Source organism: Schistocerca serialis, chromosome 10 (assembly GCF_023864345.2).
Source record: "Schistocerca serialis cubense isolate TAMUIC-IGC-003099 chromosome 10, iqSchSeri2.2, whole genome shotgun sequence".
In the NCBI taxonomy this organism is placed as follows: domain Eukaryota; kingdom Metazoa; phylum Arthropoda; class Insecta; order Orthoptera; family Acrididae; genus Schistocerca; species Schistocerca serialis.
Genome location: NC_064647.1, coordinates 146,838,656 through 146,865,979, shown reverse-complemented (window position 1 = coordinate 146,865,979; position 27,324 = coordinate 146,838,656). Strand labels below are relative to the sequence as shown.

General features: G+C 39.3%; 1 protein-coding gene across 1 annotated transcript in view; it reads left to right on the top strand.

Moving 5' to 3' along the window:
- LOC126425154 (centrosomal protein of 164 kDa) overlaps positions 1-27,324 on the top strand; it is a 688,023-nt gene that overhangs the window by 582,562 nt on the left and 78,137 nt on the right. Inside the window, exons 15-17 of the mRNA XM_050088105.1 lie at positions 5,515-5,643; positions 18,509-18,648; positions 25,769-25,981. Of these exons, the coding sequence (XP_049944062.1) occupies positions 5,515-5,643; positions 18,509-18,648; positions 25,769-25,981 (482 nt within the window). The remainder of the gene's footprint in view (positions 1-5,514; positions 5,644-18,508; positions 18,649-25,768; positions 25,982-27,324) is intronic.

Sequence of the window (27,324 nt, the reverse complement as noted above, 5' to 3'; positions counted from 1 at the left end):
ACTTGGTTCCCAAATCACCGTCTTACCATTAAATAATCAATCTGAGATCTTCCAGTGTCTCCAGGCCTGTTCCACATGTACAGCCTCCTTTCATGATTCTTAAACCAAGTGTTAGCTGTGATTAAGTCATGCTCTGTGCAAAATTCTACCAGGCAGCTTCCTCTTTCATTCCTTATTCCCAGTCCACATTCACATACTACTTTTTCTTCTCTTCCTTTTCCTACTATCGAATTCCAGTCCCCTATTACTATTAAATCTTCATCTCCCGTAACTATCTAAATAATTTTTTACTACTGTGGTAGGTGTGGGCTTTGTGTCTATCTTGGCTGCAATTATGCATTCACTATGCTGTTCGTAGTAGTTTATCCATGTCCCTATTTTTTATTCATTATTAAACGTACTCCTACATGACCCCTATTTGATTTTGTATTTATAACTGTATATTCAGCGGACCAAAAGTCCTGTTCCTCTTGTCATCGAACTTCACTAATTTCCACTATATCTAATTTTAACCTACCAATTTCCCTTTTAAGTTTTCTAGCCTACCTGCAATGATTAAGGGATCTCACATTCCGTGCTCTGATCTGTAGGATGCCAGTTTTGTTTCTCCTGATAATGACATCCTCCTGAGTAGTCTCTGCCTGGAGATCCGAATGGAGGAGTATTTTACTTCCGGAACATAGGGTTCTATGTATGAAATCAAGTAGGGGTAATGCAGGAGTAGGTTTAATAAAGCCAACACCTACCATATTAATACAAGTTTAGATGCCATCTAGCTCTGCAGATGATGAAGAGATGGAAGAAATGTATGATAAGATAAAAGAAATTATTGAGATGGTTAAGGGTGACAAATTTAATTGCAATGGGGGACTGGAATTCCATTGTAGAAAAAGGAAGAGAAGAAAAATTAATAGGTGAATATTGGTTGGGGGAAAGGAATGAAAGAGAAAGCCACCTGGTAGAATTTTGCATGGAGAATAATTTAATTATTGCTAACACTTGGTTTAAGACTCATAAAAGAAAGTTGTGTACGTGGAAGAAATCTGGAGTCACAGAAGATTCCAGTGGCAGATGTGGACTCTGATCACTATTTATTGGTTATGAACTGTAGAGTAAAGCCAAACAAATTGCAAAAAGATAGAAAATTAAGGAGATGGGTCCTGGATAAGTTGGAAGAATGAGAGATTGTTGAGTGTTTTAGAAGGAGCGTTAGGCAATAGTCGACAAGAATGGGTGAAAGATACCACCGAAAGGAAAGTTAAAGAGGCCTTTGGAGAAAAAAAGAAGTAGCTGTATAAATATCAAGAACTCAGATGGAAAACAAGCCCTAAGCAAAGAAGGGAAATGAAAGCTAGAAGGTGTTTGTAGAGGGTCTATACAAGGGAGATAAACATGAAGGCAATATTATAGAAATGGAAGAGGATGTAGATAAAGACATGAAGATGAGAGCAAAATGTGATACTGCAAGACGAATTTGACAGAGCACTGAAAAACCTAAGTCAAAACAAGACCCTGGCAGTAGACAACATTCTGTCAGAATTACTGATAGCCCTTGAAGAGCCAACCATAACAAAACTCTTCCATCTGGTGTGCAACATGAATGAAATAGGAAAAATACCTGGATTTTAAGGAGGATTTGATAATTCCAGTTCAAAAGAAGGCAATTGCTGACAGATGTGAAAATTACCGAAATATCAGTTTAATAATTCATGGTTGAAAAATACTAAAATGAAATATTTACAGAAGAATGGAGACATTGGTAGAAGCCAACCTGAGGAAGATCAGTTTGAATTCTGGAGGAGTGTAGGAACGCATGACGCAGTACTGATCCTACAACTTTTCATAGAAGATACATTTAAATAAAGCAAACCTACATTTATAGCATTTGTAGACTAGAGAAAGCATTTGACAGTGTTGACTGGCATACTCTCTTTGAAATTCTGAAGGTAGCAAGGGTTAAAACACAGGGAGCGAAAGGCTGTAACATGCTATAAAGTGTATAACATGCTCAGGAACCAGACGGCAGTCGTAAGAGTTGAGGGGCACTAATGGGAAACAGTGATTGAGAAGGGAGTGAGGCAGGGTTAGAGCCTATCCCTGATGTTATTCAGTTTTAACTTTGAGGAAACAGTTAAGGAAACCAAAGAAAACTTTGGAGTAGGAACTGAAGTTCAAGATGAAGAAATAAAAACTTTGAGGTTGTTTGATGATGGTATTGCAATTGTGTCAGAGACAGCAAAGGACTTTGAAGAGCAGTTGACGGAATGGACATTGTTTTTAAAGGCAGATATAAGATGAGTATCAACAAAAGCAAAACAAGAATAATGGAGTGTAGTTGAATCAAATCAGATGATTGTGAGTAAATTAGATTAGGAAACAAGACATTTACAGTAATAGATGAGTTTTGCTGTGTGGGCAGCAAAATAACTGATGATGGCCGAAGCAAAGAGGATATAAAATGTAGACTGACAATGGAAAGAAAAGCATTTCTGAAGAAGAGAAATTTGTTAGCATCAAATATAGACTTTAGTGTTAGGAAGTCCTTTCTGAAGATATTTATCTGGAGTGTAACCATGTACGGAAGTGAAACATGGATGAGAAACAGTTTAGACAAAAAGAGAATTGAAGCTTTTGAAATGTCCTGCTACAGAAGAATGCTGAAGATTAGACGGGTAGATCATACAAGTAATGAGGAGGTACTAAATAGAACTGGGGATAAAAAAAATTTATGGCACAGCCTGTCAAGAAGAAGGGATCAGTTGATAGGATACATTCTGAGACATTAAGGGCTCACCAATTTATTGGAGGGAAGTATGTGTCATAAAAATCATAGAGGGAGGCCAAGAAGTAAGCACAGTAAGCAAATTCAGAAGGATGTAGTTTGCAGTAGTTACACGGAAATGAAGCGGCTTGAACAGGGTAGAGTAGCGTGGAGGGCTGCATGAAACCAGTCTTTGGACTGAAGACCAAACAATAACAATTACAGTTGAACAGTTTCTTGATTCTTTTCCTTTACTTCTACTGTGAAACCTTGCTTCTTGCTAAATTCGATAATACAATGTCAATGGGAAGTATCCTGTAGCTTTCCATAAGTGAGTTTGTATCATAATATTGACATAGAATATTAAATTTTTTAAACCACCAAGAGACCATTGACTTTAGTATGCCACATAAATTTCAATTTGATACGTCTAACCTTTCACGAGGAAAATGAGTTTAAACAGACAGACAGACAGATGGATAGTACTTGACAAAATTTTTCGTCTGATATAATAACATATTAATAATTTTCGAATTTTTTCCTTTACTTGCACTGTGGAACCTTGCTTCTTGCCAAATTTCATGATTCTACAGGTTTTACTGATTGAGTTTACGAGTATCAAAGTTTGTGAAATAAATGAGCATATGTTTTGATTGCATTGCCTTAAGACCTTGGACCTTTTACACTCCCAAGGGACAGTAGATCTTAGTGTGTGACAGAGATTTGGAGTTGATGCAACTAGCTGTTCCCAAGAAAAAGGTGTCTTGACAGACAGACAGATGAAAAAAAGGCAAAACCCGTTTTTTGTGTGATATAATTACGAATGAACAATTTCTGGATTTTTTTCTTTACTGGTACTGTGAAACTATGCTTCTACCAAATTTAGTGATTCTAAGTCAATGAGAAGTACACTATAGGTTTTGAGGATTGAGTTCGTGAGTTTCAAAATATGTGAAATAAATAGCTGTATCTTTTGATTGCATTTACTTGGAAGCTTAAATTTTTTTCACCAACAAGGGCCCCGAGACCTCAATAACTGACAGAAATTTCAATTTGATTTGTGTACCTATTCTTGAGACCAATGGTTCTTAATGAACAGACAGACAGACAGACAGATGGATGGACAACAAAGTGATCCTAGATGGGTTTTGTTTTTACTGATTGAGGTACGGAACTATAAATAGGTAGCGAGCAGTTCAAGGATGTAACCACATTTCACTATCTTGGTACCATTGTGGCACAATACAGTAGATTCAATTCAATTCAGGATGCCTCAAGGAAATCAAGAGAAGAATAACAGTGGTCAAGAGCCCGCTCCAAAATAACAAGAACCTTCTACTGAACAAGCACATTAGCTTCAACACTAAGAAAAGATTTGTTAAGACCTTTGTGTGATGTGTCTTTACTTATGGATATGAAACCTGGACATTAGCAAAGTAGTGGAAATGTGGTTCTAGAGGATAATTACAAGAACTAGCTGGACCGACAGAAAAACGAATGAGATGGTTCTACAAAAAATACGAAAGAAGAAAGAACTGCTGAAAGTTGTAGGCCAGTGCAAAGCAAAACATGTTGGACACTTAATCATATATGATATTCTACTACAACACATTTTTGAAGGCAAGATCATAGGGAACAACTGAAGCGATGAACAGGACCATCCTATTTAAAAACATGATCAGTGAGATGAGATATTCTTCATACACAGAGATGAAGAGAACTGCTAGGGAGAGGAAGCTGTGGCTGCAGAGACGAGGCCTAGCCTTTTGATAGAAGAGGAATTACACAAGAAGAATGTTTTAAGTAAAACTAATTGCCAGAAGTGAGGTATTTTGACCTGTTTCAATTAAAATACCACGCCGGGGGGCCTGGGTTCAATTACCGGCTACGTCGGACATTTTCTCTGCTCTGGGACTGAGTGTTGTGCTGTCCTCATTATCATTTCATCATCATCAGTGGAAGGCAACGGGAAACCACCCCTGGAATCGCTTCCCTAGACGCTCGTGCAGTGGACCTCTCTGATGAGGCTTCCACCATGACATTCCCCAGGCATTTCTTAAAAAACATTATCAGAATTTAGAAGAGCAATGTTCTCACCTCAGGCTTTGCAGGATTAGTTAATATCTTGCAAAATGATTGTGCCAAGGAAATCGGAAAAATTAAGGCTGATGCAGTAGACAGTTGTTCCTACCATGCACCATTCGCAAATGGGACAGTGAAAGAAGGCAGTGGTACCAGGGGTGCCTTCTGTTACACACTGTAAGATGGCTGCTGGAGTATATATGTAAATGTAGAGATTATGACAGGTTGTTTTCGAAAAGTGTAACTAAGAATCCATAAAAAAAAAATAAAAAAAAATAAATAAATAAATAAATAAAAAAAAACCTTGCAACTTGGTGATGTGAAATTCATTTAATTTTGAGTTGAACTATAAGTGTTGCATTATCATGTGCAATTTAGTCCATTTAGATGAAATCAGTTTTCCTAGCCTCAGTGGTATTTATGGCTTTATGATTATCAGAATTTTCCTTTAATGTTCATGTTTAAAAATCCTCCAGAGTTGTACAGTTAAGTATTGACGGAAGTCCTTCTTGTCTCACAGTAAGCCCTAGTACTTGTGTGATGTAAGAGGTGATTCATTGTTGTTTGAGAAAGAAGGCATATTATTTTATCTTTTTTGTAAGGTAACTCAACTGCCAGTGTCAAGGAATTTGTAATCCGCATAAAACGTACTCGTTATTGTGACGACGCAGGAGTTAGCTGACCTGGAGAACGAAGTGCGGCCAGAGCAGTTGTCGGAGGAGCACAGGGAAGCCTTGGACAAGCTGCGTGCAGAGCAGGAGGCGGCCCTCGAGAGGATCAAGGCGCAGTTCCAGCACGAGGTGAGCTGCCAGTCATTGCATCCTGTGCCCACCAGATTTTGTGACATACTGTCCTTTTATGTAGCCTCAAAAATAAGGATATCTACATTTAGTTGCCTCACACAGCACACACTAATACCTCTAATTGAAACTAATAGTGTCACCAGCCTTACTGTAAAAGGTTCACCATGTGAGACGATGGTAATTTTGTAAAAACAAATAATTGTGCTCCTCTGAGTGTCTCAGAGATCCAGCACTCGTTCATATGAATGGCAAATTGCATGGATATCAGTGCAAGAAGACTAACAGGAATAAATAAAATTTGATGAACACCTCTTCTGTTCACTTATATCTACCATAAACAAAGATTACAGCACACATTTGACATACAGTGACAATGATTTTTACCTGAAACATTTAAAGAAGAAAAGCTTAACTATTAAGAATGCCATGCCAATATGAATTAAAAGTGAATTTCCATTGTTTATCTCAAATAATTCCTGTCTCCATACCTTCACACACATTGATGCATAATGCACAGCTTGGCCTATTTTATTTTATTTCATGTTATTTCAGTCTTGAAATCTTTGAGGCATGTATACTGTACTCTAGATGATGGACAAAATTTCACTAATTTAAACATTGTTACATTGAATATTATTTGCTACAGGCATTTTTATGATATTTGTATAAGCATGTTTTACAACAGAGAAAATTCTTTACATGGGCATTTTACACAATTTTCTTTTGTTATTTGGGCTATGTTTAACATATAACACAGTGCAATACAATACATTTAATGCAATTTGGCACTTTTGCACTCTCATTTTTCAATGCTTGTATGTACATATTCTTCAGGAGAGAGCTTCTTGGCATCAGATGTGCTTATATTTACAAATTCAGCAAGATACTTTGATACTGGGTAAAAACTATTTTCCAGAAGATATAAAGTTACAGATTTTTAAAGATGTGTATTTTATTAATGGCCTTAAGTGACTTCGCAACCTAGTAAACAGTGATATACACCTTTCTTGCACAGGGTGGTATAACAATGATTTCTGTGTATATCACTATTTGACTTTGTAAGGCATTCATGTACAGTTTTGTTTTAAATAAATACATTTTCCTTTTTAGCATGCTCCTTCTGACATACATGACAGCCTCAAGTGTATAGATACCTGGTAGATGTAGGATCCTAAGTTCTCTAAAAGAATAGTTTACATGATTTTTGGCTGTCTGCATTTTCATTGTCCTCATAATCTTTTTTTATTTCCAAAAAAATGATATGCTGCAAAGGGGAGTTACCCAGGATATTGTGCTGTATCTCAAAAGGGGAAGCATGTGAGCATAATGCACCACTCTAACTGTTTCAGCACTTGTTTAGTTTCATATGATTCTCATTGCATAGGTAATTTTAAGCAGTTTGGGATTCAAGCTGTGCATTTTTTGGTTTTCCATGGACATTTTGCTTTTAATGGATTTTTACTTTGCTGTGTGTGGAAGTATATGAGAACTGTTTTTTGAGGGTTTATCAGTATCTTATAGAGACTAAGAGCCTTTTAATTTTCACCTTCTATCAATACACAGGTGTTGTCTGTAGGTAGGACAGGTTCAGAGCATTAAACATGTAGAGGGAAGTCAGTTGTGAAAACTAAGAAGAGAAAGGGAACTAAAATTGAGCCTTGTGGTATGCCATGTGTTACTGTGGAAGATTTTGAGTGATAAATGTAGAGTTCATTTTTTTCCCATATGTTTAATCTCTGTTATCTGACAGTGATTTTGTAAGGAGGATTTCAGCCACTCCCTTGGCAGTGTCTTATACTGTAGCGCTCTAACTTCCTTAGAAGAATTGCATGATCTGTTAGACCAAAGGATTTGGTTAAATCTAGGAAAATCTCTGAAATGTTTCAGCAGTTATCCATTGCATTTAAAATACAATTTATGAGTATCACACTTCCCTCCTGGAAGCTAGTTGCAGCAACAGAAAGTTATTTCCCCTTGATACCTTACCTTTCACTTTCAGGACTGCATTTCTCTGCTTTGCACCACTGCAGGTAGAACTCCCAACCTATTCCTTTGTGCTGATTACCCACTTACTCTCCATATTCTCTCAGTGCAGTTTTCCAACCATGCGAGATTTACACCGACAGACTGCAGTTCTTCAGTGTTCCCATATCCTGATCACTTTTTGTCTTTTTACTGTTTTGCCTGGTTGTCTCACCAAGATCCTTAAAACTGTGTTCACTTGATCACTCAGCTCTCATCTACTACACTGTCACATTAGGTCCTACGATGTGAATTTCGTTATAGCTGTCATCCACAAATATTATCTTACAAAAGAAAAACAACACTTTGCCGGTAGGAACCCTAACCTGTCTGATGTTTACAAAAAGCCTCAGAGTTCCTGGAGCCATTACAATTACCATACCTACTCCAAATATCACATTGGCCTCACAGCAGATATTATCATAAATGGCTATATATTTTGTTGTGTCTGGGGTTCTGTAGGCTATTGTACATGAGCACTTAGGTAAGCCTGCCTTCTGGGGTCACTGTGGCCCTGCACAACACTCAAAGGTGACACTCTTTCACCGGGGGACTGATTGCTAGGGAGGTGGCCAAGGTGCACCTGCTGTTTTTCTCGCTGGCCTTTACTCAGAGTGTGAAAGGCACTGAGTTAAAAAATTTGATTAAGGTGCAACTAAATTAATCATCATCATTTGTCTTCTTGGCTGTCATCTGCCCAAGTTTGGAATTCGGAATTAAGATGCACTGTTAACAATAATTCATTTTAAAGGCTTGAATTGCTTTCCTGAGTCTAATATAATGTAGAAATGTGAGGAAAATATATCTATGAAGTAAAGCTACGAATTAAAAAACAAAAAAACAAAAAAAGGATGACTGAGTGATAGAACAGATCACCACAGGTGAGCAGTAAAAAGGCCCATAAGATGTGGAGTGGCTATTTTCTAAGCTTTCAAACTCATGTGCTTTTTAGAATGAAAAGTCTGAAATGTTGAAAGTTTACTGACCTGCCTCATCATCTTGACTCCACATCTGGTTAATGGCTGCTTAGTGTTATTAGGGAAGCAGATTTTTCAAGTTTATGAATATTTATTACCACTGCCTCTTGTTGATGATTATCAGAATTTTCCTTTGATGTTCATGTTTAAAAATCCTCCAGAGTTGTACAGTTAAGTATTGACTGAAGTCCTTACACTACCAGGTGTCAGGGACTCAGCCACATCTTCAGTCATACATGTAACTTAAAATAAAATAATACCTCTAAACTACAAAGCCATAAACAAACTAACAGTATTAGAAAAGAAGATAATTAGGGTCACATAAATCCATTGAGCATACCTCAAATATTAGGTCGAAGTGTCCATGTTGAAGCTAACTTGCAAAGTGACATATCTGCCATATGTGGCTAATCAGGTTGAATACCTGAATGTGCCTGTACAGCAAGCACTTTTCAGCTCTAACTGATGTCGGTCATCCTTACCGTGAAAATGCCGGCAAGAGGGCACAGAGTCTAAATAAACCAAATAAAGCTAGATTAAACATTATGTGGGAGGCAGAAAGGTTAAAACAGCTGGCTAAAAACTATATACTGTGTATCTGCGATTACAAAAGGACCAACTGCATACATTATTAGTTAGAGTTTTCCAATTTCCACGTTTTTGGCAGTCAAGTATTACTCGCTTTGCAGAACAATGAAGTTATTTTTGTCAGTTTAATAAAGAATGTTGGCTTTTATTTATCTTTTCCACTGAGGCATTCAGTTTATTTGAAATGAAGTGTTTCATTCCACACTATTGGCTGGTTTCAACTGCTTGCTGAATTTCACGTTTACATGTTCATTTCCTGGCACATACAAGCAATAGTAAAGAAACTATCATGAGATAATACAGTAGGGGTATTCCAAGAAAATATACATCCAAAAAACCACAACGAAAAGATTAATATCAGACTGGAGCCTACTTCAGCGGGAATATGGACATACAAATGTGCACTTTAAGCCGAATTATGCACTTTATTATGGTTTACAAAATTGCAATGCTCTTGGAGTATTCTCTGATGTCCTGTTTCTTTTATGACATCATGTAAGATCTCTTAATGCTTTATACGTACAAACATATGGGCTTCCTACATCATCGTCGCATCTGCACACACGCAGTAACGCCTGTTTTCTGGCGCTCTCTGGCAACTGCTGAATGAACCTATTTCTAACAGGTATCAGGAAAAATTGTGAATGGTAGTTTGAAAAGTGTTAATTTCAAAATAAGTTTCCTTTTATGCAAGATGGATTTTGTTTCATGTGAGAATGTGCAATGAATTTCTTTAATTACAGAGCGTTTGAGTCTCATTTAAAACTTAACATTTTGAGGACCGGCCACTTAGAAGAATGTCAAACCCATAAAACCGGACATGTATGTCATTATTAAAGTTTTACTGGGCATTTGTGTGATATATCTGTGAGAATAACACACACAGAAAAAGACCAATATTATAAGTGAAGGCTTAGCTCTTCTTGTAGCTTCTCTTATTAATCTTCAAGACCAATATTATATGAAGAAGCCCAGCTTTTCTTGTCGCTATACCATATATATTAATTTAAACCATTAACTTTTCCTATTTGTTTCTTCACACTACTTAACAGTGATGCTGCTATTGGCTGGCTGTCACGTGCGCTATGCCCTGAGTATGTGCTGTCATCGGCTGGTGAGATCATGTGACATGAGCTATGATTGGCTTACAAGAGGGCATCGCAGTCTCGATATTATTGCTTCAGAAATCAACATGCTGCTTTTGGTGGAACTTGAATTTATACTTTCGTAATATGAAAATATTCAATGTACATGTTGCACATTAAAGATCTTTCAAAAATGTGTTTTTCTGTAAAGTGCCGGAAAGTTCTATGTTGGTGTATAAAACTTTTACCATTCAAAGGGTTGATAAGTTTTACAGTTCTGAGGGAAAGAATACTGTTATAACCTTTAATCACCAATAAATGCGTGGATATTCAAACACACTCACTTAGAAACAATAGCTGGTTACATGATAACAACTCAGTATCTCTTATTCGACTCCCATGCCGTGACATGCGGCTGGCGCTGTTCATAGCTAGGTGGCGCTCCCGCGCTCAGCTGAGTTGCAGAGCGCCTCTATCGCTGTTTGCGCGTACTGTCATGGCGGCACAGTTAAATGTAATGGCACTGTCACAACACTTTTCCCCCCTTGAAAAAAAACACTCACTTCCTTGGAGACATGGACAGTGTGGAGACATCCATGGCCTCTTGTGAGGCCCCGAGAAGATCCCACAGAGAGACACGAGAGTATGGTCGAAAATGTCCAGGACGGAAGCTCGTGCGTGGAACGTGCCTCCTGGATGAGATGATGGGTGAAAACTCCGGGGCAGCATCCATAGGTGTCATGGACCTGGGGGTGTGCTTCAGCGAGATGGGTCCCGGAGAAGACAGTGTCGTGACTGGGGCCGGTTCCGGCATACTCGGAAGCGGTAGCAACGTCGGCTGCATCAACACGTACGGTAGATCGGCAGCAGCGACAGGACTGGCTTCTCGGGCTGGTGGAGGCGAAGGAAGGGGCGGTGGCACCGGCGTGGCCACCACTCGTGGGCGCATCTGGTCGTAATGGCGAACAACCATGCCGTCGTCCGTACGTATTTCAGAAAGCCGGCGGCTGCGAAGAACCTTGACCACCCCTGGAATCCATTTAGGGCGAGATCCATACCCTCGTGTCCACACGTCAGCGCCCACCGAGTATTTTCCCGCACTAGGAGACACAGCACAAGGCCTGACAGGGTGAAGCAGGTGCAGTGGAGTGCGCGGTTGGCGGCCATGCAGGAGTTCGGCAGGGCTGCGATCACCCAGAGGTGTGAAGCGATAAGAACTCAGAAATTGCAGCAGAGCGTCATCTGTGGAAAAATCACTAAGGAATTTTTTCATCTGGCTTTTGAAAGTGCGGACAAGGCCCTCGACCTTGCCATTCGATTGCGGATGGAAGGGCGGTGCTGTAACATGATGAATCCCTTGTCCAGTACAAAAATCACGGAAGGCCTGCGAAGAGAACTGAGGGCCATTGTCCGTGACGATCGTGGATGGAAGACCTTCTAGCGCAAAGATTTTGGACAAACCCAGCATCGTCACCGCAGTGGTGGGCGACAGACATTGAACAACAAACGGAAACTTCGAGAAGGTGTCAATCAACAGTAGCCAATAAGTACCGAGGAAGGGGCCGGCAATGTCAGCGTGCACCAGTTCCCATGGCTGCGCCGGATCAGGCCACGGAGAGGGCATTGTACGAGGTGCAGCCAGTTGTTGAGCACACTGACCACACGCAGCAGCCATGTGGACGATGTCCGAATCAATACTGGGCCAATAAACGTGCCTGCGGGCCAGGGACTTAGTCCGAGAAATACCCCAATGGCCTTCATGTAACAGTTTGAGAACATCTTTGCGAAGAGAGGCTGGCACCACGACCCGTGGAGATGCGCCATCCGTGGCCAGAAGAACAACACCATCACGAAGAGACAGACAAAGGCGCAAGGCATGGTAGTTGCGAAGGGGATCCGATGCCCGGCCCTTGGTCCTGTCCGGCCAACCCCGTTGAACAAAACCGATCACCTGATGCAGGACCGGATCCCGCGCAGTAGCCGATGTGACCTGCGAACCTGTAAGAGGAAAACCCTCAACCACACGACGTTCTTCCTCATCAATGTGGAAACAGAGTAGTTCATCACGATCAAAAACCGGGTCAGGGCCCATCGGCAATCGCGACAATGCGTCAGCGTTGGTGTGCAGGGCCGTGGGGCGATAGTGAATCTCATAGTGAAAACAAGACAAGTATAAGGCCCAACGTTGCAGGCGGTGAGCTGCCTTATCCGGAAGCGACGCTGATGGGCTGAACAGAGAGACCAGTGGCTTGTGGTCGGTGATGAGGTGAAACTTAGAATCATACAAAAAAACGCTGAACTTTTTTAGAGCATAAATGATAGTGAGCGCCTCCTTTTCGATTTGAGAGTAATGCCGTTGCGCATCGTTGAGGGTCTTGGAAGCATAGGCGATGGGTCGTTCCAACCCATCCTCATACCGATGGGCAAGAACAGCCCCTAAGCTATACTGTGACGCGTCAGTCGCCAGAACCAAGTGCTGAACCGGATGGAATTTGGCAAGACAAGGCGCCGACTGCAAATGAGCCTTCAGGCAGACAAAAGCCTGCTCACACTCGTCGGACCAACAGAAAGGGACGTTTTTGCATAACAGCTGATGCAGAGGATGAGCTACCGCCGCTGCGGATAGAATGAATTTGTGATAATAAGCAATCTTGCCTAGAAACGCCTGAAGTTCTTTGACTGTACACGGCCGGGGTAGAGCGTTAATGGCTGCAGTGTGCTGACATAGAGGATGTATACCCTCACGGGACAAGTGGAAACCAAGATACACAATGGAGGGTTGGAAGAACTGTGACTTGTGCAGATTGCACCTCAACCCAGCTGAATGCAAAACCTGAAACAGTCAACGCAAATTACGAAGGTGCTCCTCAGTGGAGGCCCCCATGACAAAAATGTCATCCAGATAGTTTATGCAGCCGGGAACGGAAGCTGTGAGCTGTTCCAAAAACCGCTGAAAAATGGCCGGCGCGCTAGCGACGCTAAATGGTAACCGCTGGTACTGATACAACCCAGAAGGAGTGTTGATGACGAGAAATTCCTTGGAAGAAGCATCCAACGGCAACTGATGGTACGCCTCCGATAAGTCAAGTTTGGAAAAGAACTGGCCCCCAGCGAGCTTGATAAATAACTCCTCAGGACGGGGAAGAGGGTAAGTGTCAATGAGGCTCTGAGCGTTGACAGTGGCTTTAAAATCACCACACAATCGCAGACTCCCGTTTGGTTTAGAAACCACCATGATTGGCGATGCCCATTCACTGGAGGTAACAGGAAGGAGAATCCCTGCAGCTGTTAACCTGTCTATCTCAGCCTTGACAGGTGCATGCAACGCCACCGGAATAGGGTGTGCCCGGAAAAACTTAGGGCGAGCTGTAGGTTTATGAGTAATGTGGGCTTCAAAATCCTCGGCACGACCCAGACCAGCATAGAACACGGACGAAAATTCAGAACACAATCCATCCAGCTGTTGATATGGAATATCCTCAGATATGAGGTGCACATCATCATCAATGGAGAACCCGAACAACTGGAAAGCATCATAACCGAACAGGTTTTCAGTGCCCGCATGATCCACCACATAAAACGTGAGGGGCCTAACAACAGATTTGTAGGCAGTGGAAGCATCAAACTGGCCAATGATAGGAATTTTCTGTTTATTATAAGTTCTCAGATTTTGCGTAACTGGAGACAAGGGAGGGGAGCCCAACTCCAAATACGTGCGAGAATTAATGAGAGTTACTGCAGAGCCAGTGTCCACTTGCATGCGAATGTCTTTATCCAGAACACGAACAGTAACAAACAACTTATTTGGTTGAGAAAGCACACAGTTAACATCCATGTCCGATGCCTCGTCCTCGTTGACAGGAACTTTAGGGGACTGACACACAGAAGCAATGTGGCCTTTTTTCCTACATGAATTACACGTGGCCCAACATTTTGGACACGCAGCCCTGTCATGCTGTACGAAACAACGTGGACACGAAGGAAGTGCGGAACGAACCTGCTTCTGTGGTTGCTGTTTTCGCTGGGAGCGTTGCGGCCCAACGCGATGTTGTTTACGCGAGTGAACCGCCGCCACATCTTCGTTCTCCTGTGAAACAGGCAAATTGTCCGTGTCGAAAGTTGACTGTACAGCGCCTACATCACACCACGCGTCTATTTGCGCGCCAGCAGTGTGAGACACTTGAAAGGATTGAGTGATGCTTAGAACTTCCGACAACAACAGGTTTGGCAGTTGTAGGGCACGTTGCCGAACTTCTTTATCAGGAGCAAGGCATAGAATAGCATCCCTAACCATTGAATCAGCATAAGACTCATGATGAGTGTCCGTGACAAACTGACATTTCCTACTCAGACCGTGTAGTTCAGCCGCCCAAGCCCGGTAAGATTGATGGGGCTGTTTACGACACCGGTAGAACGCCACGCGGGCGGCAATGACGTGGGTGTTTTTCCGGTAATAGTTAGACAATAAGTCACACATTTCTTGGAAGGACAGAGAGGCAGGTTCCCGCAGAGGGGCTAACTGAGATAGCAGCTGATAGATCCGTGGGGAAATCCAAGATAGAAATAACGACTTACACATAGGAGCATCAACAACGCCGAAAGCCAAGAAGTGTTGCCGCAAACGCTTCTCATAATCCTCCCAGTCTTCAGCGGCCTCGTCGTAAGGAGGGAATGGAGGTGGAGAAGAGGAAGACAGACGATGAGTAAGTGATGTCGACAATGCCTTAATAGCAGCCATCAGCTGTGTTTGTTGTTCAATGAGTGCTTGCATAAGCTGTTCCATGTCTGCCCCGTCACGAACACACAAATCCACAACGCAGTGAAAATATCCGACCTCGTCGCCAAAAAGTGTTATAACCTTTAATCGCCAATAATTGCGTGGATATTCAAACACACTCACTTAGAAACAATAGGTGGTTACATGATAACAACTCAGTATCTCTTATTCGACTCCCGTGCTGTGACATGCGGCTGGTGCTGTTCGTAGCTAGGTGGCGCTCCCGCGCTCAGCCGAGTTGCGGAGCGGCTCTATCGCCGTTTGCGCGTACTGTCGTGGCGGCACTGTCAAATGTCGTGGCACTGTCACAACAAATACTGTCACTTAACACGGAAGAAGTGTATTTTCACCCAGGAAAAACTATTTTTAACCGGAAGTTTTTTTTCCTTGTCTGCTTATACACCCTGTAGCTGCAGTGTAGTAGTGTCATGTTTCAGGTTTCAGTTTCTCAGTTAATCATATTTGGTTAATGGTTTTGTTGTTCCAGTTACTTGTTATCCAAATGCTGCCTTCAAGTGATAGTGCTATTTAATCAGTAGTCCTTTCATAAGTGCAGCTGTATGTTACATAGTTTTTAGCGTGATGTTTTCAGATTTCTGCCTCCCACATAGTGTCTAATCTGGCTTTATTTGGTTTATTTAGACTCCCTGCCCTCTCAATGGCACTTTGAGGATAAGGTTGACAGATATCAGTTACAGTTGAAAGGTGCTTGTTGTTCGGATACATTTGGGTATTCAGCCTGATGAGCCGTGTACTGCAAATGTGTTGCCTTGCAAGATAGCTTTGATGTGGACACTTTGATCTACTACTTATAGGTATGCTCAGTGGAGAGGATTTATGGGTGCCCAATGATCTATATTCTCTATTACTGTTAGGTTTTTTGGTTTTTGCTGTTTAGAGATACCTTTTTTGTTTTAACTGACAGATATACCTGAAGATGGGGCTGATTCCCAGAAACACGGTAGTGTAAAGACTTCAGTCAATAATTAACTGTATAACAGTTGTGGATGTTCTGTCAGAAAAAAAATTAGATTTTATACCATTAACATCATACTTCTAGTAATACATATCAGTAAACTCGCCAAGACTACAGTAGTCTAAATTACAGAAATATGTCATCCACACTCAATAAATGTCAAACGAAAACTCTACACAAATGACTGTTCATTGCTGGCAGTGCTAATGTTTGATTACATACATTTGACTACATCCACTGTAACTCATTGCAGACTAACATTAGAATTGTACTCTTTGAATGCTGAATAAGATCTAACTATAAACAACTGACTACAGGGTGGCCCAAAAAGGATGGTCACATTTTAAATAACTATAACTCCATCAGTTTTACAAATTAATTTTATTCAATTACGTAACTAAATGCTCCCAGGCACCCAATTACAAGAACTAACCACAAAAAATCATGTACGGAAAATGACTTCCGGAAGATGGTGTCCTTCCTCGGTGATGCATTCCACAAGTCTTTCCTCGAAATTTTCCATCACTTTCACTACTGTTTCTTCTTGAATTGCCATAATTTCTGCACTGATTGCCTCCTTCAGATCAATTAAGTTTCGGGGCTTCTTTACGTAGACTTTTGACTTTAGGTATCCCCAAAGAAAAAAATCACAGGCTGAGAGGTCAGGTGATCTCGCGGGCCAGTGGACATCTCCAAAACGCGAGATGATGTGGTGGGGGAACATCCGCCTTAAAACACACATGGAGTCATTGGCTGTGTGGGCCGTGGCCCCGTCCTGTTGAAACCAAATTCGATCTCGATTTACATGTAACTCTCGCAGTTTCGGCACCAAAAAGCTACGTAGCATGTTAACGTAACGTTTCGAGTTCACTGTGACTGTAGCGTTGTTCTCCTCAAAAAAATAAGGACCAACAATCCCCAATCTTGAAATTCCACACCAGACTGTTACCTTAGCACTATGAAGAGGCTTTTGGTGCAATTCTCTGGGATTATCTGCTGCCCAATACCTGCAGTTTTGTTTATTGACATAGCCGTCTAAATGGAAATGGGCTTCATCTGACATAAGAAGCACAACATCATTATTAGAGTACAAAATGTCAAGCATTGATTCACAAAATCGTCTTCGCTGCTCAAAATCACGATCATACAGCTTTTGCGTGATCATAATTTTGTATGGGTGAAACTGTAACTCACGGCTTAAAATACGCTGCAACGAACTACGGCTGAGGCCTAAAGTTTGAGCACGACGCCTAGTGGAACGACGCGGGCTTTGCAGCACTGACGCTCTAACATCATCAATGTTCTGTGGAGTAACTGCCGTACGTGTACGCCCTGTAGATTTACCACTTTTGACAGACCCTGTTGTCCGGAATGCAGTCACCCAACGTGATATGGATCTGCGATCTGGAATGGGTCCATCACGCGCTACACCAAAACGTTGTCGAAACAATCGTTGCACAGTAATAAACGATTCATCATTTCTGAAAAACTGTTCCACAGCAAAAACACGATGCTCGACCGTCCACTGCGCCATCTCGTGGCAAACTGGGTGTAATGGCCAACTTGCAGACGGCCGGCAGTGGTCCCCCCTCCTCACCTTTCAATGGTACTACGCAGTTCAAATCCGACCATCCTTTTTGGGCCACCCAGTACATAGTGATGACTATCAAGGAACTTTACATGATGAAGGCTAGACAAGGGGTGCCTTTGGCTTTGTACATAGTACCCACTGAAAGACACACATAGGACAGTTATCACAAAATGTTAAAGTATTAAATTATTACACTTTCAATATAAATGTAAAAGAAGGGATTGACAGTTAATATGTACATGAATCAGAAAAATAACTTATTTTGTTTCACAATGAGATAGATATTCTTCAAATTGGATAAATAATAGGTTTTGTTTTATGTAGCAGAATTGTGCATGTGGATGTTTATCACCAGGATTTAGCAAAGCCCACAAAGAAGATTCTGGCAACTAAACTTTTTGTAAATGAAATTTCTATTAATTAACAAGCTATTCTTTTAAAAGTATAAATTTTTGGAAACAGAGAAATCAGAGCTACAATATGATGACATTGGCTCTAAATTTGTGATATTTCTTTAAATAAAATGTTCTTACATGCACTATTTATACTTCTGTTGTCAGCAGCTCATAAACTATACACTATATAATAAAATATTGAAAATTACTGCTTAATATTCTTTAGGATATCTTGATATCAGCATAACTATATGTTGTGTGTTTGGCAGTTCAACAAAATGCATATCATTTAATATTTGACATATGAAATGTTAAGGAATTGCCTTGCTGAGTTGATATCTTTGAAACTAGGAGATATTTTGTTTTAGTGAGTGACTGAAAATTCTAAGGAAGGAATCACTATTGGCACCTTCATAAAAAGAATTTGGTGTACATTCATGCTGTTCTACAGGAGGAAGCTGTGCGACAAGAACACGCAGAACGTTTGGAAGAGCTCAAAGTCCGTTTGGAGCTTGAGCGTCAGAGACTGTGGGACCGAGGTCTAGTTGATGACAATGAATCTGCAAGACAACAGCTAGTTGAAACCTCAAGGTGAGGAAGACTCTTAAAATTCAGATAAGTAATGTGGCTTACAAATGCAAGGTGTAGTACTATGGATTCTTCTGAGAGCATACAATCTTTGCAGAACCTCTGAAAATTCATACTTCTATTCACAACTTACATCTGTTTATAGTGATTTGTTTCACTACAAAAAGCCATGTGGCTATTCTTATACTATGCTTCATTGTACTGGATTGTAAAGTAAACAATAGGATAATTTTTTTTTTAAACAGTGCTAAGCTTACATTTTCCTCTGTGACACTTCATGCTTACAAAACTTCCTCAGTTTCTTCTGGATAACCCCTTAAAAATGTGGCGCTTGAATTATATCCACATATATCCACACTCTTACAATTTTTTTTATTCAGAATAGTTTCCCTCTGAACAAGTACATATTGCTGTAATTGTTTTAAAAAAATCATTAGTTGTATTTGATATGTGAAGTCACATTTAAAATTGTAATGCTCATAAATCTAGATGTTCTGGATTTTGTCATTGTGGTCTCCTTTCATCACCAACATAACTTTTTGAAACAACTAGAAAAAAAACTGCAGCACACAGATCTGGCGAATACAGTGTACTTATTAACTGTAATTCCATTTGAGAGGGAAGAGAAGATTTTAAAGGTCATACACCAGTGAAACAGACATAAAAATATATGACAGGGATTGACACAAACTGTCAGGTATGTTGTTACACAACAAAAGACGAACCTGAAGGAAGAGAGAATGCAGTATGTGGGAGGTGTTTATTAGTTCAATTAGAGGTGAAGCTTAGCTGAGGAGAGCAAAGAGAAGGGAGATGGCTGTTAGCTGTTGTGAACCTATGGAAGAATTGCTATTGGCCAAAAAAGCTGGTCCCATCTCAAAAATGAGTTGCTGTATAATGCAGCATGTGTCTGCATAAATGCTATTATAGTTCACAGTACGTTCAGGAAAAGAGTGGCACTCACTGTCGATTCAGACTGTTTGTTTGTGAAGATTAATCGTCCAACAGACATTTGTCATAGTTCTGTTAACATTAAGCAGGTCAGCCGACCAGCAGTTGATTCCATTTTTAGTCAGTCAGTTAGTTAGTTAGTTAGTTACATGTTCCAAGGTCATTTGAATGAGTCTTGTATTGAAACAATTCGGAATGAGTCAGCTTACAGAATATGTATACATTTTTACTGTTAATATGCATTTAGAGCTCCCTTCTGAGCCACTGACAGCTTCAGTAATAGGTAACATCACTGTTCTTCTCAAAATTTGATAGATTATTTATGGTGAATTTTGTTAGTGAATATATGTACTGTGATGGTGCAGTTAAAATGTATATATGACATCTGTGGGTGAATGCCACATATTATTCTTACTGCTTGCTTTTTGTGCAATCAATACTTTCTGGCTAAGTGGTGAGTTATCCCAGAAAATTATTTCGTAAAACACTATCTAGTGGAAATATGCAGAACACGTCAAGAGGCTAATTCGTTTGTTACCAAGATTAGCAATTATATGAAGAGCGAAAACAGCTGAACTTAATTGTTTGGGAAGCATAGTAATATGCTTCTTCCAGTTCAGGTTTTCGTTTATATGTAAATCCAAAAATTGGGAGTATTCTACCTGACTCCTGCTCATGTACTACATCAGTTGTTGGTATGACTTTATTTTTTGTCCAGAACTGAATATAGTGTGTTTTTTCAAAATTTAGGGAGACTCCATTTTTGAGAACTACTTAATAATTCTTTGGGAAATATCATTTACAATCTCTTCTGTTGCTTGTTTTCTTGTGAAGTGTATTATAACTAGTGTCATCACCAATTCTGCACGTTGAATGTGGAAATGGAAGGTCATTCGCATATATAGCAGTGAGCCCAAAATTGAACCCAGTGTGACTCCCTTTGATATTGGTCCCAAGTCACTGAAATTTTCTTTCTTTCCAACATACTTTGAATTCTTTGGCACAACTTTTTGTGTTCTGTTTGTTAAGTATAATTCAAACAAGCTGTGTGTAAACCCATCAGGTCCATAAAACTTGAGTTTTTTTTAAAAAAAAGATAGTAACATGATGTGTCCAATTGAATGCTTTGGAAAGATCACAGAAGATATCAGTTGCCAATATTTTATTATTTAAGGCTTGTACTGCTTGATGAGTGAACGTATAAATAGCATTCTCTGTTATGCAACCCTTCTGTAATCCAAAATGTAGTATGTTAAATAAATTGTTTCTATGCCTAATATATTCTATGGCTTCTTGAATTGAACTGTTTCATCCTATTTTTCTGCTACATTTAGAAAGTGATTGTTAAAAGTATTCACAACTTATGAACTATCAGTCACATTATCATTTAGTTTAATTGTTATAGTATCTTGTATATTGAATATTTTCCTTATTTTCCTCTTCTTCTTGCATGAGATTTTAATTCCCGTTGTTATTCTTAGCTCTTTTCATAAGTGGTTCTTCTGGATAACTTTTTAGGATGGTTACTTTCAAATACTGACACAAATTTATTGTGGAATAAATTGAATTTCACCTTAGCATCTCTTTCTACATACACCTCATCCCATACCACCTCTTTTAGCTTACTATTAAAACACTGTATCCTGTTTCCATTAATAAGCTTCACTGCTTTGTATGAGCCTGCCTCAGTGTAGTAACATCCATACAGTTTATTTCCATTAATCATGATTCATGATCAGAACTCGGTACACATTAATTGTTTCAGCCTGAACACTGTGTATAAAAATGTTATCAATCATTGTCCTATATTTTGGAAAATCTACTGACATAAGTGACTTTGACAAAGGGCAGATAGTTAGCCAAGCACCTGAAAATGAGCATTTCAGAAATGGTGAAACTGTTTGCAAGGTGCCGTTGTGAGCGTCTATGGAAAGTGGTTGTAGGATGATGAAACCACGAGTAGGTGACAAAATGTTGGGTGTCGGAGGCTTGCTTAAAGCAGGATAGGCAGCACTCGGTAGCAGATTTGATGACAGAATACAATACCAGTGCAGGTACAAGTGTTTCAGAGGGTACTGCTCATGCACATTTTTGAACATTGGATCTGCAACTCAGCATCTCCGCTATATGGTGAGTGGCAACTTTCCGTTTCACAATATTCTTACATTTCCATCCTGCATTTTCCATTGTTTGATACATAAAATATGTTAACTACTGAATTTTGTATCCCTAAAGTTGGCAATTATTTTTATGGGAAAAGTAGCCAAATCTAAATGTTTTAGCGTGTCTACTATACTTTTTTTCCGCTTTAAGTTTTCATACCTAAGAACTCAGAACCTTTTACTTTGTTTATTATTTGTTGCTGCTATATTGCATTAGTAGGAGGTATAATCGTTTTGACACTGCAAAACTGGGTGAGTTGTGTTTTTTGAAGTTTAAAAGTAGCCCATTTCTATCTGTAAGTAACATCTACAAAACATCATTGACTATTTTCCCTGTTGATGTTTCTCTGCTATGCTTCACAACAGTGCTAGTATCATCTGCAAACAGAACTAATTCTATTTCCTGGTTCAAATAAAATGGCACATCATTAACATAAAGCAAGAACAATATTGAGCCAATGATGAAAATCTGTGCATCTCCCATTGTAATTTCTCCCATTTTAGATGATCTGATGTCCTTCGTTATACTACTTGAACAGCCTAGGGTAACTTCCTACATGCCATTTCTTAAATAGGCCTGGCATTTACTGAACTATGTATTCTATAAAATCTGAGCTTCTCTAGTAGAGTACTATAACTGACAATCAAATGTCTTTGATAACTCACATAAGATCCCAACTGGTAATCTTGATCATTTAAAGAGTTTGTTATGTGCTCAGTAAATGTATAAATAGCTGTCTCAGTGGAGCGATCCTTTTAAAACACAGACTGTTATTGCTTAGTAAAGTATTCCATTACTACACAGATGGGTGACAGCCCTGGAACATATTACTTTCTTAAAAGGCTTAGAAAATTCAGTAAGGAGTGACACTGATTAGTAGTTATGGACAGCTGTGGAGTCACCTTTCTTGTAGAGAGAACTAAGATTGATATATTTCAGTATGCCTGCGGAAACACCCTGAGTTAATGATGTATTATATAAGTGACTAAAAACATTATATACCAGTATTACAGCACCAAAGCTTTTTTGTGTCTTTCAGAGATATTATCCATCCTATATAAACCTTCAATTTTTTGAGCCTTTGATGTCCGTTCTTATTTCAGACAGAGATGTGAGACTAACTTTTACTTCATTAAATGCCATCTGTATAGCTTCTTTGGTGTATTGTTTTGCTTTCTGTTCTGAACTATTTGCAACAGTTTATTCACTTTTTTTTAAGTAGCTATTAAATATATCTGCTAAATACGAACTGCTTTTTGACAATGGTCCCATTGTCTTTATAAAAAATAATACCATCATCTATGCCTTCTTTCTCTCTCTCATTCTATTAAAAATATTCAGTATTTATCTTATTTTATTGTCTGTTCTGTCAGTTTCAGAGAAGGTGTGCATTCTGCTGAATATTTTTACAAATTTTATTAATATGTTACAGTACTGTTTAGAGTATGAAAAAAGTATTTGTGGATTATTTCTTGTTCTGGCTATTTTATATAAGTCCTGTTCCATTTTAAACATAGATCAATACCTGAATTAGTCCACATTGTCATTAGTAACTTGCCGCTATTATATTTAATTATCTTTTTAGGAAAAGTATTTTCAAAAATGGATGAAAATGCATTAAGAAATATGTTGAATTTAGAACTGTTTGATATGTTTTGCACAACCTCAAGGCAATTTAACATGTCAAGAATTGATTAAAATTGTAACATTTGGTTAAACACAGATGAAATGGTATCACAGTATGCTAATGAAAAGCTGTAACAACTGACTGAGTAATCAGAGAGAAAAGATTAAAGGGACATTGGGACAGCAGAAGTGGCGAAAGATGAGACAAATGTGATATATGAGTTGGAGTAAGTGATTAGCATTTCAAAAATGAGCTCGGTTATTTTAAGTGATAAAGTTTAGGTGTTGGTCGGTTGAGGCAAAAATCCTTTCAGAAATGACCTGAAAAGCCTGTAACTCTAGAAGATGAACAGCAGACGATTTGGTATTAGGCAGAACTATTCTATTCCCGCCAGCATACATTTGAGGTAAGGACCACACAGACAGGATAAGAGAAATTAGGACTTGTACAGAAGCATATAGATAGTCATTTTTCCCTTGCTCCATTTGTGAGTGGATCAATAAAGGAAGTGGCTAGTAGTGGTACAAGGTACCCTGCACCAAGCACCTAATGGTGCTTGCAGATTATGTATGTAGAGGCAGATATAGAACCTTGTGGACAGGTGCAGTCTTCTGAACTTTCTTCCATCATTACGGTTCAGAAGACGTTTTTATATTTGATGAGCCCGCATCTCGTGGTCGTGCGGTAGCGTTCTCGCTTCCCACACCCGGGTTCCCGGGTTCGATTCCCGGCGGGGTCAGGGATTTTCTCTGCCTCGTGATGGCTGGGTGTTGTGTGATGTCCTTAGGTTAGTTCGGTTTAAGTAGTTCTAAGTTCTAGGGGACTGATGACCATAGATGTTAAGTCCCATAGTGCTCAGAGCCATTTGAACCATATATTTGATGATTATTGGTAATGCTTATGAAAGATAGCCAATAAGAAGCTTCCTTTTTGCACCCCATAAACAATGGCTGTTGAAATCATCTTACAACTATTGTTTTGATTGCCGGCATGAAGTGATGGATCCACATCTTGTCCCCACCAACAAACAAGGACACGAAATCAAATACATTCTTTTTTAAATGGTGTAATGTTACTGAGATACTAATTTTTGTTATCTGCTTGTAAAGTGTACTGTACTCTTTATTATGATATGCCTGTGATGGCAGCTACACTACGCACTTTTAATTTTGGACTGTTTGATATAGTGTTGTACACTCTTTCGATGTTTTCCCATGTGATTGCATTTTTCATATGTCCTTAACATGGATTATCTTAGAGTGTAATGTGGGCAAGTCTGAATTCAGTCACTACTTCTTATGTGCTTACTTGATTAACCTTCATCTATTACGTATAAATTTACACTAATGAGAAACTCCCAAAAACAAAAGTTTTATGGTGACATGGTATTCCAACTTTTCCAGTTAAATAAAAGATTCACAACACAACTGCTTTAAAAAGGTGTATAAACAAATCTGTTCTGAAGATAAAGTTTACTCGTGACTTGATTTGTTCTGAATAATTTACAAGCATTACAAAAGCAAAACTTCAACTTTGTTTGCAGTATGAGACACTATGGAAAAACTCACATCTCGATATGATGAGGTTTTAGATACATTACTGATCACTTACATATTGTTCACACACCACTGCCATAATTTAACATCTAATTAACTGCAATGATAGATGTTTTCTCTTGAATACTAAGTATCCTCAGCAAATGAAGAGTTGTTTACCACACATTCTCAAGAATTAAGTTTTGAAAATATAAGAAACTCTTTTGCTCATAACATGGATGCCTTGTTAATTAATTTCAGTTTAGAAGAATGATATAAGTAAAAATGTATTTGTCTCTAAAGTTTTCATTTCTGTATAAATAATTTGGCACAAACAACATCTTTGATTTATTGATTAATATGGCGTATTGTGAGCATCATTATTTAATTAAAAATTTTTGCAGGTCTGTTATTAAGAAAATGTAGGTTTGCACTTGCAATCAGCTTTTACAGAAAAGCTGCGTCATAGCTATATTTAGTTCCTGTCATTGTAAACTGGATGTGATTGTTCCCTCAGAAGGGCAGAATTTTTTAATGTGTGAATGAGAGTTAAAAGAACCTCCATTGGTGTCCCACTTTGATTTATCATTTGACAAATGTAGTTTTAAAAATCGCGTCAGCTTTCTGATACACATTTGACATTAAACTTGATTTGTTACCATTTTTATTGGTGGACATTGGAATAACTGTATCTCAAGAGTCCAAATATTTTTTAGATTATTTTTGAAAGGCTGAATTTGACATTTTGAATCATCCAAATTTTGACACTGTAGCAAGTGAAATGTCGCCTTTTCAGCTAAAAACATACACCTGATATTTTGTTTATTGCTTTATCTGTGAACTACAGGGTCTTTGAGAAACTGCGTTGTGAGAAACGATTGTTGGAAGATAAGTACAGAACCTTGAAAGAGAAGTACCTGCGACTGAAAACAGACGTGAAGATCTCAATGGAAAGGAGAAAACGGCGGGAAGCTGCTTTGAATTCTGGTGGAACGGGGTCAGATTCGGAGCGCATCGTGTCCCAGCGGGCTACTGGCACATCAGGCCCTGTGTTTGAAAGGTGAGTGTTTTCCCAGTAGTGCACCCTTGTGTGCTTCAAAAAATGCGTGCACTTTCAGCATTTGTTTGAAATGCAGCGGAGCTTACATGTGATCTGTAGGAAGTCTAGCTGTATGAACTTTCAAAAATAGTAGCTCCACTCAGCTTAATTCCAAGCTAATGTCAGATAAGCTGCTTAACATGGGAGAGGGATGTTAGAGAAAAAAGTGGTGTACAGGTTGTTTCAAAAAGAATAACTATGAAACTTGGGACACATATTTCTAATCTCTCACAATTTGATTGCAGATGTTCAGTATGTCTCCACCAGCAGTGGCGCAAACAATATTGCATTGATACTTAAATTCCTCCCATACTCGGGTAAATATGCCCATTGTCATTGACGTTAGACAGTATTTCAACTCTTCTAGGTGTAATGTTAGTTCATAAACATTGTCATTGATGAAACCACATGGGAAGAAGTCACAGGGCATCAAATCTGGTGACCTTGGAGGCCAGCTGAGAAGTGCCAAGTCATCAGCTGTTTGATGACAATCCAATGGCTCAGCAGAGTTTCATCCAGGTATTCACACAGTTGGCAACACCAAGAGGAAGTGCCCCGTCTCATTGAAAACTTAAGTTGTTCTTGTTCAGCCTCAGAAACAACCAGTTTTGTAACATAGCAATATACTACTGACAGTTAATTGTGTTTCCATCAAAGAAAAATGAGATGAGTGGGATGTCATGTAAAACATGTTGACTTTGGGTGAAACTCGTACATGTTCAGTGTGTGCATGTGGGTTCTATAAGCTCCAGATTTAAAAAAATGTGTTTGTTGAACATGATGTTTTGTGCAAAAGTGTTATCATTGCCAGTAGCATTCTGTAGCTTGTCAGAAAATGCCATATGTTTGTTTTGTTCATCATAATGTAGAGCCTATTACAGCTGTAACTTTTGTGGCTTCAGAACCTACCAACATCAGAAAACATGCCAAATTGCTGCTGTAGGCTTTTGTAACTCCCAACTGGCATGATTAATTCTCAGAAATGCAAAGATGGCGAAGACTTTTTCATTTACATACACACTGTCAATACCAACTGCAATTATTCCATCCATTCAGGGGATCAATATTATGAGAAGGAAAGTTGCTACTCACCATATAGTGGAGATGCTGAGTCACATATAGGCACAACAAATAGATTTTCACACTTGAAGCTTTTGGCCAATGGCCTATGTCAACAATAGACACACACACACACACACACACACACACACACACACACACACACACACACACACACATGCGCGCGCGCAAACGCAACTCACACACACGACTGCAGTCTCAGGCAACTGAAACCACACTGCTTT